At 25.8% G+C, this 18,549-nt stretch overlaps 1 protein-coding gene across 1 annotated transcript; it reads right to left on the reverse strand.

Moving 5' to 3' along the window:
- Window positions 1-9,689: 9,689 nt before the first annotated feature.
- On the reverse strand, window positions 9,690-12,291 carry LOC132917364 (ribosome biogenesis protein NOP53). Its single transcript, XM_060978078.1, has 7 exons — window positions 12,003-12,291; window positions 11,735-11,893; window positions 11,254-11,453; window positions 10,803-11,113; window positions 10,505-10,728; window positions 10,152-10,418; window positions 9,690-9,919 (listed from the first exon to the last, which is right to left on the reverse strand). The coding sequence occupies exons 1-7, from the start codon at window positions 12,113-12,115 to the stop codon at window positions 9,838-9,840; spliced, it is 1,356 nt and encodes a 451-aa protein (XP_060834061.1). The 5' UTR covers window positions 12,116-12,291; the 3' UTR covers window positions 9,690-9,837.
- Between the last annotated feature and the right edge of the window lie 6,258 nt (window positions 12,292-18,549).

An 18,549-nucleotide genomic window follows, 5' to 3' on the forward strand; every position in this document is an offset into this window, starting at 1 on the left:
TATTGTATAATAATTCATCATACGCGTAACAACATAACATATCACTCCTTTTCTCCTTCACATTTGATTTATATGTTGTTATTATTATTTATTTAAATAATATATCCACAAGCAGTTGTACTATTTGTAAAAAAATAAAAAATAAATTATCGTTCCACTAGTCCATTAAAAATCTAAAATGATTCCCTACTAAAAAAATAAAAATGAACAGCATGATATGGATAAACATTAGGCATGTTTTATATAACCTATACGGTTATATAAATGTATTTTAATATCTATAAATTTAAACTCATGATATTGTATACGTCTTCTAATGTAGTAAGAACTAGTGAACGGATTTATATGTGCATACATATTTTTATTTAAATAACTCTTATGATAATTGAATTCTGGTAAGAAATAGGTAGGTATGCATGGCTTAAATATTATTCTTATTATAATGATAACAATTTAATTTACATATTTTTACATAAATGGATATTGGATAGATTGGGTTAGACAATCTGTGCATATATTTTGAAACATATTTACACATTTTGTCGTTTATTGATGTTAAAGATGATATATAATGATATAAACGTTTTATATACTTACATATTATTATTTACTGCCACTTTATAGTGCTACCACTGCCCGTGTTGTATACCAGCGTTTCTCAACCTTTTTAGACTTGTGACCCCCAAAAAAGGTATAAAATATGCTCAATCACTTCATGACCCCCTTTCCTATCTATATTAAGTATACATTTGTATCATATCGTTGGGTAAGCCAAATTTTGAACGAAAGGTTCATTTTGTAAATCGGTGTTTTATTATTTTTGACCACCGCGACCCACAGCCACAGCAATCGCGACCCCCAGGTTAAGAAACGCTGTTGTATACGAACAGTTCGATAAAAATTGATAAAAGTTCGTCTAGTAAATTTAAATTGTGATTATATGATTCTAATACCATGATAACACGCGCGATGTTAAGTCCTATAATTGCTATCTTCTCTTTATCGATCATGATGACATAATATTATGCGCTTATTTTAAATTATCTATGGATATATATTATATAAGTAATATAATGCTCTTCAAATATGATACATTCAGGGACGTACGCAGAAAAAAGTTTTTTTTTTTTTGGGGGGGGGGGGGGTGTTTTTGAAAATTAGTTATTGAAAAGTAGAACTTTTTTTAATAAATAAACAAAAAAAATTTGTGAAAATTAGGTAAGTATACGTAAAATACTTTTTTTAAATACAAACATTGATATAATATAATAAAATTAACATTAAAATTAAATAAGTAAATAACCATACAAAACCCCAAGTTTTTTTTTTTTTTGGGGGGGGGGGTGTTTGAACACCTAAAACACCCCCTTGTATACGTGTCTGGATACATTGATTGGATAATAATAAGTTGGACCAAGGAACAATGGTCATCTAGCCATTTAACAATATTTTAACGCCAACTGAATCACATTTTACATTCAAAAATTTAAATGAAATGTTGGTATTCCTCTGTTGACAAGGACCTAATAAAACTAGGTATAAGATTACGATTAAAATTAGCTTTCTTAGAGACATCTATTTATAAGCATATAATTTATTTATTATCCTTAAATATTTATAACACCTATATTGTCATCGTTTGGGTATACAAATGTCGACAATTAAGAATAAAATAAATATTGAAAGGTAAATCAAGAACTTTTATTACCAATTTCTGATTGAGCTTCAATATTTATTATTATTCACATTTAATAAATTATACTTTCATTTATCAAACAACAATCATTATTTCAAAATCTATGAATGTTTTTGAAAAAATGTTTTTTAAGTAATTTCCAGTAAAAACAACATTTTTAAATGTTATACCTTTTTGAATAACAACACATATTTTTAATTTCATATTAATATATTTTAGAGTATTTCGATACATAAAATCGAAATTCAAACGGAATGGTCTATGAGTTATAAGTATTTAAAGTTTAAGCAAGCAAAGTAGTATACTAACATTTTGTGGGGTATAAATACCGTAATTTTACCATTCCGCTCACTTAAACTTTAAAAACTTATTAAGTTATAATTCATTATAACTACTTGTACACATTTAGATTTTTATGTATCGAAAAACACGAAAAATATTCTGCTTCAGAATTATTATATTATTTTTTATAAAATATATATAATAAGGTGCCTTTGCCCTAAGCTGCAAACTAGAGAGTCGTGATGGTAGACATACTGAATATCTGTTCCTATATTATGTAACTATAGGAAATAGACAGAGAAAACAAATATTAGTGTGGCCGCCCCTTAAGAGTTTTTGAAATAATGAGTGTTGGTTCATAAAATATATCCCTTTATACCTATAATAATAATTTCAACATAAACCTTGTATTACAATAAAAATGTATGGGTTGGTTGTGGTTACAAGTCACCCATACACTTCAATTGATTAATTTTGTTGTAATATACATGATATGCATTTTCAAGTAAAAATACCTACACAATATTTGAAAAAATATTACGTGAGTTAAATTTTAAGCTAAAAGTTAGCAAATAACATACGCGTTTGAGTACTCCTAATCTCTTTCAGTTATTTTGTTAAATATTATGTTGATACCTAATGGATAAAGAATTATGATAATTAAACGTACCCGAAAATCAAATGATGCGCAACTAGATAATACAAAATGAATTAAATAAAGTGTACAAATTGATTCCCGTTTAAAATTACTTTTATCATAATAATACAGCTGTATTAATTGATTTCCATTTAAAATTATTTATCATACAACTATCCGAAGTGGTCCCCTTTGCTATGTGTACAATTATGTATATAATCTCATAATATTTCATTAGGTTTTAAAATTTTTGGAAAAGCTTATAAATATTATATTAAGTTTTATAGGTTATATAGATTGGTTATGTTTGTGTATTGTGTCTAATTAGTCTTGAGACAACTAACATAGTCGCACGTATATTTATTGTAATAATATAAGTGCGTACGTTAAAATGGAAGTAGATAGTAACATTGTTTTAAAAATATAAACTCTTCGTGATTAATGGTCTTAAGTACGGATTCTAAAAAGAATATAAAAAACATCGGGAAATATCAAACGGTAGATTTGTACAAAAATGAATTGCAAATAATTTTTAAAAATAAATAATTTAAATATTATTGAGAAAAGTAACATTGAACACAATCATCAAATATCAAAAACATATATCGGACAGGTAAGCGTTAGCCAGGTTATAAGTTAAAAAGAAAATCTTGAACACCCTTAAAAATTAATTTATTAAGAGTTACTAGTTAATGGCGATATTGAACAACTTACAGCTCATCATGATATTTCTAGAGTAAGATAAAATATTCACACAAATAAATCCAGTAAGTTACCTGTATTACCTAAAATATTATTAGAACTACTACGTGAAGCGTTAAATAATTAAAATTTTATTACAAGTTGCGAAGAGCATTTTAAATTTATAAATTATGGTGAAAAAAATATTGTAATTTTTACTTGTCTACATAATTTAGACATGTTTGTTAAAATGAAAACCTTGTCTGTTGATGGAGCTTTTAAAAGTTGCCCTAAATTGTTTTACTAGCTTTTTACGATTCGTGGTGTAAAAGATAACAATTATTTTCATTTAGTTTTTCCTACTACCCGATAAGAGTACTAATAGTACTATGTATTCACAAGCATTTCGCTGTATAGAAAATCATAACTCATAAGGCTTGAAAATATTTATGCAGATTTTGAAAAAGCTATTCACGTAGCAGTATCTAAGATTTGGCCACAATCTAAATTGCAAGAATGTAGATTCCAATTATAGAACAGACGTAGTTTAATCCATAGGACTCTTCGATGACTTAAAAAATAAAGATCCGGTGATTGGGAAAATATTAAAATACTTATTTGGATTTGCTACCTGATGTAATATAAAGCGGCTGAGTTTTTGACTATAAAATCAGTAGATGAAAAAATTAACACATTTTTTGATTATGTACTTGAAAATTAAATTAAAAAATGAAGATAACACAAGATTATTCAGAATGAACAACAAACTGTTGCTAATCGTTTTATGGATAACTCATAGTCATAACTGAATTTAAGTTTTTGTTCCGCCCATCCAGCTGATATATATTTTAATTTTAATAGTTAATTTAAAATAGTTGTACTATCATAATGAAAGATCACCATTTCGTATGTTACTTGTAGATAACCCGGGAATAAATTTTATAATTGATAACCAACTTATAGTCGTCTTTGCAAATACTAAAACTGTAGGTATTATAAAAAAAGACCGAAATGAACAATATAATGATATGCAAACGATGCACGTCCGGGTATTATATAATATAGTTATATGAATCTTCTTTTATTGTCCTTTATTCAATTTCCTATAATTTTTAATTTGTATATAGAGAGAGAGAGAGAAAGAGACCAATATTATTATTACACCCACTTGTCTTACTTTTAAGTTTTGATAGTTTATTATATATAATATAAACCTGCATTATAGAAATAAACATCTAAAAAAAGTTAATTAAAATTATTTTTTTTATTTATATTTTCTTTGATCAATACAAACAATAATGGTTTCTTTTTAAATCAAATGGTTCTTAGATCTTTAAATATAATAAATTAATATACGTTTTTAATTAAAATTAAATTATCATATAAATCTCTAGCTATTACTTGGTTCATAAACGTATTATTTTTTTTAATTACCATGCTATATTAAGTTTGTTTTGTCTTGATTCAATATTATTTCCATTTATTTTTTAATGAGTAAGTAAAATATTTATACATAATGAAATTAGGTGTACGTTTCAAAAGTCATGTTATAATATAATTTAAAAGTATTAAAAATGTTGCTAGCCACTAAAGCTGTAGGTATATTATTATATTATATTACCCCGACTAGGAAAGGAATACCAATGATTCAAATACAAAATCAAAAAATGTTAGATACAATCCCATTATACAAACATAAGTTCATAATACCCTTGCACCACGGTTAAAATGTAAATCAAGAATTATTAATATTTGTGCCTATGAAGTACCAAATGTATATTACAATAGGGCAGGATTACCAAGCATTTAATTTTTATAATGAGATCTATAGGCTAAGGTAGATATTAAAAGATAAAAATTCGTAAATGTAAATCGTATTATTAATATAATATTATGTACAGTTTTATGATAAAAAGTAGGCAATAACTTATAAAAAATTAATTTCAAAAGTGTGTCACTGGTATAAGTATCGACTTTTTAACATAAAAATAATTCATAATGTATAGAATAAACTGTATAAAAATAATAATTTACTACACAAAATGTATACACCTACATTACTTGATTTGCTAGTTGCTACAGAAGATATCTACCTATAATTTATTAAGACGTTTTAGAGTTCTAGCCTCTATAAAAGCTTAGTTCAATGTATTATGTATCTAATTCAATGGTTGGCATTTTTGCAACCATTTTTAACTGACAGCACTGCTAGTTTGTTTAATATATTTTCGTGGCACTGAATACTGATATATATTTAGTTTGAATCTTTTAAATTTTTAACAGAGATATCAGATCAGTGATCACTCAGTTTGTCCATCAATGTTTGTGTATTACAAAAAAATTATCTATGTGCACTGTGATAGAGATTCTCTAAACTAATTTAAAAAGTCAACATTAGTTTTGGATTTTGAATAAACTTAAAACCTGTTTGCTGATAAATAATTGCATAAAAAATGATTCTAGATGAAAATAATCTTTTACTAAGTATATTTTATAATATATTTATATTACTATTTTAATATTTTATTTTCTATAGGTATTGCAAATGTCTACACTCTATAGTTGTAGCTAGAGGATGAATTAATTTTTCCTGAAATCATTCCATTTATTATATTATTATTATTATTTAATTATAAGCTAAATATTTTGAAAATATCATTGAATGTATAAAATATGATAATATTCGTTATTATAAGTAACCCCGTTATTTTTCATTTAGACATCTATAATTTCATTCAATAGAATTTAAGTTTAAATTTCATCAATTTAAAATATTAATAATATAATATTAATATAAAAATTGTGATTAAATATTATTTAGATATTTTTATTTCAGTATGAACTACTTCTGTAGATCCTATTGTATGTAATATATTTTCGATTTTTCGAGTCTAATTTAAAAAATTGTTAATTACAAGATTAAATTAAATTTTCGTGATTATTTTTTACTTTTGACTTCCCAAAATACAAACTAAATTTACTTTCATGAAATTAAAGATATTGAAGCTGAAAATTTAAGCATTTTATTACTCCAAAAGGTGCGCTAAACTTACAAAAACAAAAAAATACACATCATTAAAAAATAAATTTTTTGTTGCTCCACTAATAGAATCTAAAATTATGAAATTCAAGTGGTACCTTATAATTAATGCAAAATGATCTTTTATTTAACCAGAAAACTTTAAAAATATTTGTACTTTTTAACAGGGCGTGATAATTCCGTGTGTTGTATATTTATATGTTTTATCTCAGCTGGCTCTATTACAGTACCTATAGTGAAGTATGAAGTCATTAGTCAGTGGGCAATGGGCACCTTCCTATCATGTAATATGTATACCTATTACCTTATATAATTCATGGCTTGTAATTTTTTTGTTTTCATTTTGTAATGTATCTAAAATCAATTTTACTACAAATTAGGGACATACATTTCCCCATTTTTCAGTAGTTTTTAGTTTAGCTTGATTTCAGTTTTATTTTTAGCACTTAAATATACTTACTCGTAAGTTAAAGGTTAGGTATAATAAGTTTATGCAGAAATAATATAATTACTCCTTCCGGTTCTGAATTAAATTAAACACTGTCAGAATGAATTAGTTTATTTATCTGATTGTGAGTGACTATAGTGCTTATACATAATATATATTGCTGTTTGATTTGAATTATGTATTTATGTGTTCTTAATTAATTCAGAAGTAATATTCAAAGATCTAAACGTTGGATAATGTCATATTTAAAAACACTTTCTAATTAATATTAATCGACAAAATTTAAAAATTAAATTTATGATATAATATTTATACGTGGTAGCTATCATTTACTATAATATACATACATATATAAACTTAAATATATATAGAGAGAGAAAGTGTCTAGCTCTAATAAATTTTAACAACTTTTTATTTTTAAAAAATTATTTTAAAAATAAAAAGTTATTAATGAATTATGGATATAATAATAAAATCTTTAAACAAGTTCCCGATTCCGATTTTCGCGGCAATTTTCATTCGTATACAAATACACAAATACTTTATTACTTTGCATATATAATATACATTTTTAACAAAATATAATATACAACATATACGATATACATAGGAATATAGGATACAAGAATTTAACTATGATATTTTAAAAATATTATGTATTCCATAAATAAAGGCTATAGATATTTAAAATGTTGACATTAATATTTTATAGTAAAGCCTCAAGGAGGAAAGATGCAATGTTAAATAATTACAAATTATAAATTTATAAAAGTAAAAACAAACCATAGAGTTGTATTTTATATGAATTTTGTCAATAAATTATAATTAATTTAATATGTTTTTACTTTTACATCACGTCACCACCACTTGCAATAATGGCAATAATGCCAATGATAAATACATTTATACATTTAATGTCTCTATTTTAGATTCTAAGCAAAGTATACATTTTTTGGATATAGAGTTAGATAATTTTGCCGCCTTTCCAAATTTTCTAACAGAAAAAAATACTAAATTTATACTTATAGGTATTTATGGCATTTTGGTCAAGACAATTACAAAAAAAATGTGATGATAAAATTATTTTTTTAGATAGGTAAGTCGTAAGTACCTATGTATGTAATACGTGTATACAATTCATTTTATTATTGTCGCCTCAATCGATGGTGTGGTTCACGGAGTTTCTGTATAAACCGACAATTTTCAACTTTAAGTCGAGGTAAGTATATAATTTCATCAATACCTATAATTCACTACAGGATTCTTTTAAAAATGATATACACTGACGCTTCATCGATACCACGTATGACGTAAGTAATAAGTATATTATATTATATATATTTATATTAGGTGTTTAGGTAGTACCTATGAACCTACATTACAAATAAGCGTGCGAAGACATTGTTGACAGATTATAGTCAATATAATGCGCAAATATTCAAACATCAAGTTAAACTTTGTCACTACCATTAGGATATACTTACATACGAAGATGTATAACCAACTCATACTTATACCTTCCCGATTTGCATATTTACAATTAGGTATGTATAATTGTATATAATATGAATTTAAATTATATTAAACAATATATAATTGTTTAATTTATAAATTTATAATCTTCAGCATTTATTTCAATATTTCTACGAACAACAACTTATTTTATGATATTTGACTTGAGAATTGACATTTTGAAAGCTAATCAATTTATTGATTTAACATCATATACATATAATACTCCGATACTCGCTATAAAAAATATTCCAAGGGTGATCTATATAACTATATAAGTATCTACAATATGCATAGGTAACCGTCATCGCAATTTGACAGAAATGTATATTTACGAGAATAAACATAGCCGGTTTAAACGCAATGTGCCATGTCCAATGATATATTATGCATATACTACTTTTATTGAAAAATGAAGACTATATGAGTACAAATAAATAACAAAAACCAAACAACTATCTAATTAACTTGTCAACACAATATTAATAACATGCTGTGAACAAGTAAATGATATGTGGTCTTAAATAATTATAGTTTTGTTAATTTTTTGAATTGTAAAGGTACCTAAACATTTCTAAAATTATTAAATGAATTATTTTCATGCCTAGAGGGGGTGACCTATTTAAACTGTACAGGGGTGATTGACCTATTAATATTTGCTTAAAATGTATCAAAGGACATAACTAGGGAAGTAGAGCACTTAGTTTAAAGTATTTTAAGGATATTTAAAATAAAAAAACTAATGAGTAAAAATACCAAAATTTCGGTAAGAATCTAATACTTTGTTACTATATAATAACGTTTATCATGATTCATAGGTGACTTATTTAATTTTAATTTACACAGTATTAGTACTGGGTTTATTGTGCTATTTAAAATTAGGGTGTACATTGTACATTTTTGAAGGTTCATTGTATGAAATCAGTTTCCACACCATATAAAAATCATAAATATTAGTTTTGACTGTTTTGAGATAATTTACATTTATATGACAGGTCTGATCATTTTCCATTATCAGGGATAAATGAAAAAAAATCAACAAAATCCATTATAATCATTATATATAAGTATTATAGAATATAGAGCTGACTATTAAGATCAAAAAATAGGATAATTAGTTCATAAATTAATTAATGTTTTATAAACTTTTAATACATATAATTCTAACAAACTAAAGTACAAGTATTATACTCTGTATTATTTTCCTAATCTTTTGCATCATTTTATATCACCTCGAAAATAATTGAAATTCATATATTCTAGCTTGAAAGGATAGGTAAAACACATATATATATTATACAGTAGTCAACATTTAATTTTTTCATTAGATAATCTAGACAAAATTCTTAGGAACCACATAGCACCAAGGTTTACTTTAAATAAAAATCAGTAATATTTGGAAAACCTTTATTAGTAATTATAATCAATATATTTAAAAATATAATATTTATGAAAGCAAGGTTTTAACTTTCAATATAATAATAATCAATTATGACTCCAAAATTATGTTATTATTTCTACATCAATAATTAATCATCAAATTAAACACTATACTTTGCCAACATGTCTGGTGTAACTTTAAAAGCAGGATCCATAAATGCTTGTACCTTTTTCTTATTAATCCTAAAAAAAAAAAATAATAATAATAATAATTTGAGTTATTAACAATAGATAACTTTTTAATGTTACCAACAATCACTAAACAATTAAAGAATCAATAGTGAGCTAACAGTTCTTTAAATATGATTAAGTGGCCATGATTGGTCCATTAAATTTTTATATATACATAAAACAATTTTTCATGTAACCCTTAATACATTTTTATTTTTAATACTAAATAAGTTTGTTAACTTACTTAAGTTGTTTTTTCCCAACAGACAATATATTACGCTTTTGTAAACTTTCAAAACAGTCTTTGAATATATTTCCTTGAGGTTCAGTTTCCCTTAGAGTACCTTTTAAATCTTTTGGTAATGCAAATGCATCTAGTGACTCTGTAAACTTGTTGGTTCCTAGACGCCTGGTGCTAACATTATTTATTTGTCTCTTTTGTAATCTTTTAAGTTTCTTTTTATTAGTTGTATTTTCCAATTCATCCAATTCTTCGTTAATATAACGCAATCTAAAAATAATTTTATTTAAAGTAGTATTATTCAACAATTTATCAATTTTAATACATATATTTATGAATTTATTTGAAGAATCTACCTATAAAGATCTGAAACTTTCTTCTTTTCAATTTTAGCGTTCATACGTTGTCTTTCTTCATTACGTAATCGTCTCTGGATCTTACGTTTTTTAGTGGTCTTTTGATTATCTCTTGTAGTTGGTGGATTAATAGCTTTAAATTCAGAAGTATCTTCAATTACTTCTTTAACTGAGTTATCTGTAAAGCCAGGCAGACCTTCAGTTAGTTCTTCAATTATCATTTGCTAAAAAAAATTAAAAAATTAGTACAGCCATACTATTTAAACATTAAAATATTAATTTTGCAAAGTAAAATTACTTCATGTTTATCTTTAGAAACTTGCTTGAATAAGTTTCGTGTAACTCTATTGATATGAGCTTCATGCTTTATAAGCTCTGTTTCTTTTTCAGCAATATTAGTCAATAATGAAACATGATCCTCAATTGTGGGATTGTACGAAAGACCAGGGTGTGGACATTTCATATCTTCAACACTGCATGTACTTTGACTTGGATGAGACATTTTTTTATTACTTAATTTTGGAAGAACTTTAGCATTATGGTTTAATACTTCACTTGGCAACCATTTAATAACATTTTTTATGAGTTTATCTTTTCTTTGTCCTGGTTCTATTTAATAACAAAAATACAAAATTATCACTGATTGGAAATTTAAAGAAATAACCAAAAATGGTAAAAATATACTTTTACATTATTAAAATGCTTTAACAAGTTATATAATTCAAATTTGTTTTATACAATATACATACCTCTATAACTTGTCCATAAATCCTTATCAAAGACATCTTTTGATGAATTTTCTTTTAATTGTAATGTTTTAACTTTAGACTTTAAAATTTTATTTAATTCCTTTGCCTCTTTTTTCTTAACAATAGTTTTCCTTAGTGGTTTAATGTTTTTGTCAAAATCGTCATCCTTTTTATTAATCTTTTTGTATTTTTTAACACTTCTAAATATGAAAAATTCAAACAATTTTAAATCTAATGTCATTACCTTAATATTTAAGAAAAAACTAGTAAAATTATTTTTCTTTCAATGAAAAATCATATAAATCAATTTATGTACGAAACAATGTTTAAATTATACATTGTTATCATAATTTAAAAATTAAACTACATATTATATATTTAAATTAATTTCAAAAATAAGAATTTTTTTCAGAACCATAAATAGTTTGAGAAATAATAAGCTATAAAAATCTAAAATAATTTGTAGACATTTCAAGTTTACCTTTGAGCAAGTGGTGGAATAGCAGATGTTGATTGTAAGCTTGATAGGCATTTCAAAGGTGCATTTAAAGATTTTTTCTTAGGCTTTAAAGATTTTTTTTTCTTTCCACTTGTATCAATATGAAACAACTCTTCATCTTTTTTTTCGCTGAATGGATCTCTTTATGAGAGAAATAAAATTAAAAATGATGATTTATGGGGATTTCACATTATATAATATCAATTATATGGTATCGCTTTAGATCCCTTCGCCCTTGGGTCTTACATACCCTATTCGTTCCTCGAGTCTTTTCTCATCTAGATACGTGTCAACATCAGTCACGTCAATTTTTCTTCGCCAATCTCGTTTCAATCTTCTTCCTCCTTTTTTTTTTGTTTTCATGGCTAATGTAGTCTTTAAATTTTAGTTGAAAAGTAATTAATAATTATGAGACTACAGACTAATGAGTATATTAGAGTCTGTGATGAGTATGATACAAGTACTAGCGATAAAGTATTAAGTATGAAACTATGAAAACATGAACATTGCACAGTGAACACGAGAATAAAATTCACGTGGTTTATCAACGATAAGTGATAACCACATTATCATTATAATATAATTTTTTCAGGTACCTTCTTTTTAATTTCTAATCATGGAATACAAAATATTGTCCGTGTTGTGGTCTTAGATCATGTGGCCGTAGTCGTCAAAGTGTCGTGGTAATCAATAATCTTAGATCATAAAGACTACATAATTGGCGACTTGTCGCTAACATGCACATCATAATATTGAGTTGTGGGCCTGTGACTCCATCCATTGTATATTTGTATATGATCTTAATTCTAAGGTGGTAATGGTGTGTGTAATAATTCACGAGTACATGAAGCACTTGTTGTAATTCGTGATTTAATCATATCACATCGTATTTATTATATTAATATCATAGAATATTATATTTTATTCTGTGTTACTAAATCTACTTATTACAATATATTATACAAAATAATTTATTTACCAAATTGTAAATTGTAATTATTAACTAACGCATAAATACCGTCTTATTATTCGTCTTAAATGTTAATTAAATATTATTGAAAATTGAGGGGCGCGTAAAATTTCATAAAATATTTTTTTAAACAATCTTCAAGAAATGAATACTTGTTTAGGTAACAAAAAAATACTATTGTTATCAACTAAAAAATACTGAGGTCTATATTACTATTTACTAATTTAATATTAGTTACAACTGTTACAAGTTTAAAAAAATAAACATTAGAATATTAGATAAATTATTATGATGGTATAAGCACAAAATAAATGAAAATTTAATTTATTCTGTGATATTACCTTTTATTATATTATTAAATGTATACATTACATCTTACACGTTAATAGGTAACATTTAAAGTTTTTATATTTTATACGCTGTCGTCAACATATTAGGAAACGTAATATTTTTTTTCCGGTGATTTTTATTCCGATTACCATCGCACGTACGCATGAACTCGGGGGTTAACCGTGAGAACACGATAGTGTGAATCGATTGACCAGAAGGGATAGGTATGCTTGATATGAAAAAATAGATTACCTATTTTGTCAAGGTAAATTCTTATCTACATCTTGGTGCTGGGCAAAACAAATAATAATGTTCATTGTAAATTGTGACACTTTTGATAAGATGAATGATTTATTTACTCTTCAATCACTGAATAATATATTAAATCTATTCTGTGCTTCAAACTTCAGAAGAGCATGCGAGTAGATATACCATTTACACCAATAGGCAATATAGTCGTTACTCGTTATAAAGCAATTTGTTTATGTAGTAATTCAAATAATAATGGGTAACTGTATAGATTATCTATACATCTCCATAAAGTATTTATACTAGCATTTCTTACATATCATAATATATTTTTCAAAATATTTTGACTTTTTTTTAAACTATTTATAGACACGTGGAACATATTGCACTAGCTATATGATAGTAAGGTATACCATAGTAAGATAGTACCTATGGCTATATAGTTATTGATATCTCAATCTCATATATGTTTTTTAACATATTTTTTATTTGGTAATCTATTACAATAGTTGAACAATAAGCTTAATTGTTATAATATTAAACAGGCATATCATAGGAATCACAGAGTGAGAACAGACCTCCCAGTGGAGGTACTTCGTCATTAAATAGTTATAACTTATAGCTAACTTATACGCATTTATATTTATAAATTTATTTTATAATAACTAGTGTATATTATATTATGTATTCGATAATCATATCAGCAGGTCTCAACACCACTGCCTTAGTCTCTTTTGAAGATAACCGCGGATAAGTTATTGATGCGAGTTGAGAAATAAGTTGATTCGACCGATTGGTGTGATGTTTTAAACTTTTATTGAAGTGCTTACTGCTTATAATGTAGTTCGGCTAATTCGGTGACTGTAGTTTGTAGATATTTTAAGTTTGAGTAGAGGGATTTATTTAAGACCTAGAATGAAACTTTTGAAATGATACGAAGGATTTTTGATAGGATTCTTTGGATACGGACGATACGGTTGGTATTAAAAATTTTTGCTGCGCCCCAGAGCTAGATTCCATATGTATAGATCAGTAATAATTATAAATTAATCATTTTTTTGGTAGTTTTATATTTCTGGAAGTTAGCAAGGAACGAAGGAGGTGTAGGCGATTATTCAGAAATTGAACTTAGTTTTTAATATGTCAGTAGGCTAGTAGCCATGGTAAGACGGTGGTCGATGTGAATACCAAGATATCGTCTACATTGGACTATAGGACGTATTAAGTAATGATTCATTATTAAGAGACAGTGCCTGGTATATATACCCTGTCAGAGAGTGAGGGTATAGTGGTAAAGTGGATGAATTTGTTCTCGTTCATATTTTTAACTTCCTATTATTTATATCAGGTTTCAAGAAGGTTGAGGTAATTTTGAAATCTCATATAGATACACAATTTTTATTTATAAGCTTTAGAAGTTCGAATTTTGACAACAATTCCACTAAATCATCACGAACTTATTTGTAAACTATATTGTATTTAAAATTTATGAACATTTTTAATTAATACATTAATACATACATAAGATTTAAAAATAAATACATTATGAATAGTTTTTGTTTAATATTTATATAACTAATATAGATATTAGATAATATATATATTATATACTTATTAGTTATTACTTTACATAATTTCCGAAAGATTCCGAAGATTTATAATGTCTTAGTAAGTTATCATCGAAGTTATAGAACTAACTGTAAGTATACTTACCTATAAACTATAAAGTATAAATAATTTATAGATTGTAGTATATGTAAATCGACTGAAGTCTAAAATTAATGTACATAGTAATTATTAGTAATTTAGTATAATAGAATATAAGATTGTGGATTATAGATATTTATAAGTTGTAACATAAAAAAAATATATCTTTTATAATATCTAAATTTGGTATTCGGAAAAAAAGCCCCTAACAACATGCAATATGCATAGGAAAAAAGCCCCGTACCAACTAAATACATTATTCGTTATTTTATTATGATTTATACATAATAAATAATAAACATAATCATTACATTTATCTATGTATAATTGTCATTTGCATATAATATAAAACAATTTTTACCCTTAAACGTTTTTTAATTATATAATACAAATGACAATTATTTTATATTGGTACATCTAATGGCGCGGTAGGATAGTGAGACCGACTGTGCCGTGGCGACGCCCCACTTGTGGCTTGTCGACTCAATTCGCCGAAGCTCGGCAAAAAATTAATAATTATAATAATAATAATTTAAAAAAATAATAATAATTAAATAATAATAATAATTTTCAACATTATTACAAAAAGAAAATTGTTGATGTTTCACATCTGCCAGGCGTCCCACGACGGCTCAGTTTTTTTTAAAATTATTTTAAATTTTTACTCAAAATTATTTTATATTGTATACATAAATAAATGTAATAATTAAATTTAATTATGTAAATCATAATAAAATAACGAATAATGTATTAATAAAAAAATTAATTAATTAATTGTAATAGTTGGTACGGGGATTTTTTCCCCTAGATTCACTGACATTCGTATATTTATATCTATTAATTAAAATCAGTGAAATCAATTTATTGTATAGTTAATAAACATTTATAAGTTGTAGCAATAGATTTCTAACTTTAAATCATTGTATACAAATAAAAACGAATTTATACGAGTGCAGACAATATTTCTAAAGATTCTTTATTATATTTTATTTATATTGCTATTAGTATAATTTAGTTTTAAATTAGTAATACACTAAAAGACTATTCAATAATCAATAATAATAATACGGACGCATGTGATACGATACAGTCAATACACAATATAGTATTTTAAATTTTAATGTATTTATTCCAGCTGGAGGGGGGGCAGAGGGAAGTAAAAAAAAACTTTCCATATTCAACACAACACTAAATTACGTAACATATGTCATACACCTATACATATATTATCACATTTTTACTATTAAGTTTATAATATTTATCTTACTTTTAGTTACCTAGAAATAACTATTATAGATAACCATTTGTTGATTTAGAAGTAGCAGACTATTAAAATTATTTCTTTTAAACCTATAATATTATAGATAGGTAGCCTTATGAGTTTTTTCACATAAAACAGTTTTCCCTATAATTGTGTAATAGCACAATAAGTGGGATAGGTACTTATGTGTGATACTTAAGCGAGCACACTTGTAACGTGTAACTGTAAGTTCTAGGTTTATTTTAAATATTTTAATTTTCTTACAATGTCAAAAAAATTGCCTACACTAAACCCCTTAAAAAGTTTGTGTGTTATTTACAGTTACCTAGTAGGTATTTAGATAATATTATAGATCACTATCAGTTTTAGATAGTAAATAATTTAAGAATGTAAATTTTTTATTTTTATCCGGCCCTCGAACTGTTTTTAATTTGTAAATGTGGCCCGAGAGTCCAAAAAGGTTGCTGACCACTGTTAATAATAGATAAATTAATTAGTTAAAAATTAATAGATAATTGGTGGGCGATGGTATCTTATAAACGTAAATTAAAATGTAAGTTCATAATAATCATTTTGGGGTGTCGTCACTGGGCAACTTCCATCTCGCGCCTTCTTACTCCTTTCCTCATATCACATTCACTTATTGTATATTTGTATGTATTGTTTTTAGTGACGTATTTTGGTGGGAGGTGCGGGGGTTTCCCCCGGGGGATTGATGATTTAGCAAATAAGAACAGAAAGTTTAATTTCATTTTATAATTTGGCTATATTTATAGTATTTATACATATAAATATATAATGTAATACATTTAAATTTCCCTCAAGTTGTAAATATGTCACTGATTGTATTATTTTTGTACAAACTATAAACTATCATATTATTCATATTATCATTGATTAATCAATGATATTACCTATTTAAAATAAAATTTGTTTTGAGTTTGTATTGTAACGAAAATTAAACAACTACAGTGTAGTAATTATTGATATATTATGTTTAATACAATTGTGTATCATGAAAAGGATTTTAATTATAAATTTAAATTAAATATCATAATAATAAGAGATAATAATACCTATGTGATTTAAAGTTTAAATTGTTTACATATGTCAAATAGGCTTATGGCTCTATCCTCCATCTATAATATTATGACAAAATAGATTCTATAAAAATAGATCTATTTTGTCATGCTTATTAGTCTTAATAGTCTTATTAGTTATTACCGTGCTGTCCGTGTTGACATACCATATTATATTATATACCTCGTCATGAACACTAAAGAATTTATTTAGATAAAGATGTGCAGTAGCAAATGACAAATAGACGAAAAAAAGTTTATGTTTACTAGTTAAAAACTTAAAACCCTTATAAGATGTTTGTCTAGATATGCTAAAAAAATGGTAAAGTGTGTAGTAGCAAAATTTACAAAAAGTAGGGACTGATGTATAATTATAGGTAAATACTAAATTGACAATAGTAGCCAGTATGTAGGTTGCCGGTTGGTAGGTAATATGTATACACATAACCACATTGGCGAAAATGGAAATATAGGTAATTTTTTTTAGGGGGAGGGAACTGAATTCCCTACATACTTTTTAAAAATTATATCTGCTTATAATAATACCTTAGATAATTTAGATTAATTATATGTCAAATCTATATAAGTACTAAGCATTAAATCTTGAATTTGAGTATTAATTCCAATAGCAATAGGCCCAATGAGTATACTATACATGTATTGTTATAAGCTTAGGTACTCCATGACCATGATTCATGAACTATTCACTATTGTTTACTACATGTCTACTGCTGTTACTACCTGCACAGTACCACAGATACTAACAAGCTATAGCTAACTGTGTATAGGCGCAATTTAAGTTTTAAATTTGGGGGGTTATTGCTATTATAATTTTTATGCATGTACTGTGTGTATGCTCCCTGAGATATAATATAAAGGTAGAACTTAGATATATGCAAACCATTTGGGGGGGGGGGGCTATGATTGATTTTTGAGCGGGCCTAGCCCCCCTTAAATTGTGCTAATGTAACTGTGTTTACTTTGGTAATAGTTTTATAAAAACGTTTTACGATTTATAAATAAATTATTATATTACAGTAGCACGTATCTAATAGAGTAATAGATATTCTACGCATTACTATTTTACTAATAATTACTATTTACTACTATATTCTTATCTTTATTCTGTGGTTTGTCATTATTGATGATAAAAACAAATAATTGTGATAAAGATAAACTGCTGTCGGCGCATGTTGGCCCG

Source organism: Rhopalosiphum padi, chromosome 1 (genome assembly GCF_020882245.1).
Source record: "Rhopalosiphum padi isolate XX-2018 chromosome 1, ASM2088224v1, whole genome shotgun sequence".
NCBI lineage: Eukaryota > Metazoa > Arthropoda > Insecta > Hemiptera > Aphididae > Rhopalosiphum > Rhopalosiphum padi.

Excerpts from the sequence above, each read along its gene's own strand:
- LOC132917364 (XM_060978078.1), bottom strand. The coding sequence starts at position 12,115 with ATGAAAACAAAAAAAAAAGGAGGAAGAAGATTGAAACGAGATTGGCGA. Across the intron at positions 11,114-11,253 it reads TTTATGGACAAGTTATAGAG|AACCAGGACAAAGAAAAGAT; the intron begins GTATGTATATTG and ends GTTATTAAATAG. Across the intron at positions 10,729-10,802 it reads TTTCTAAAGATAAACATGAA|CAAATGATAATTGAAGAACT; the intron begins GTAATTTTACTT and ends AATTTTTTTTAG.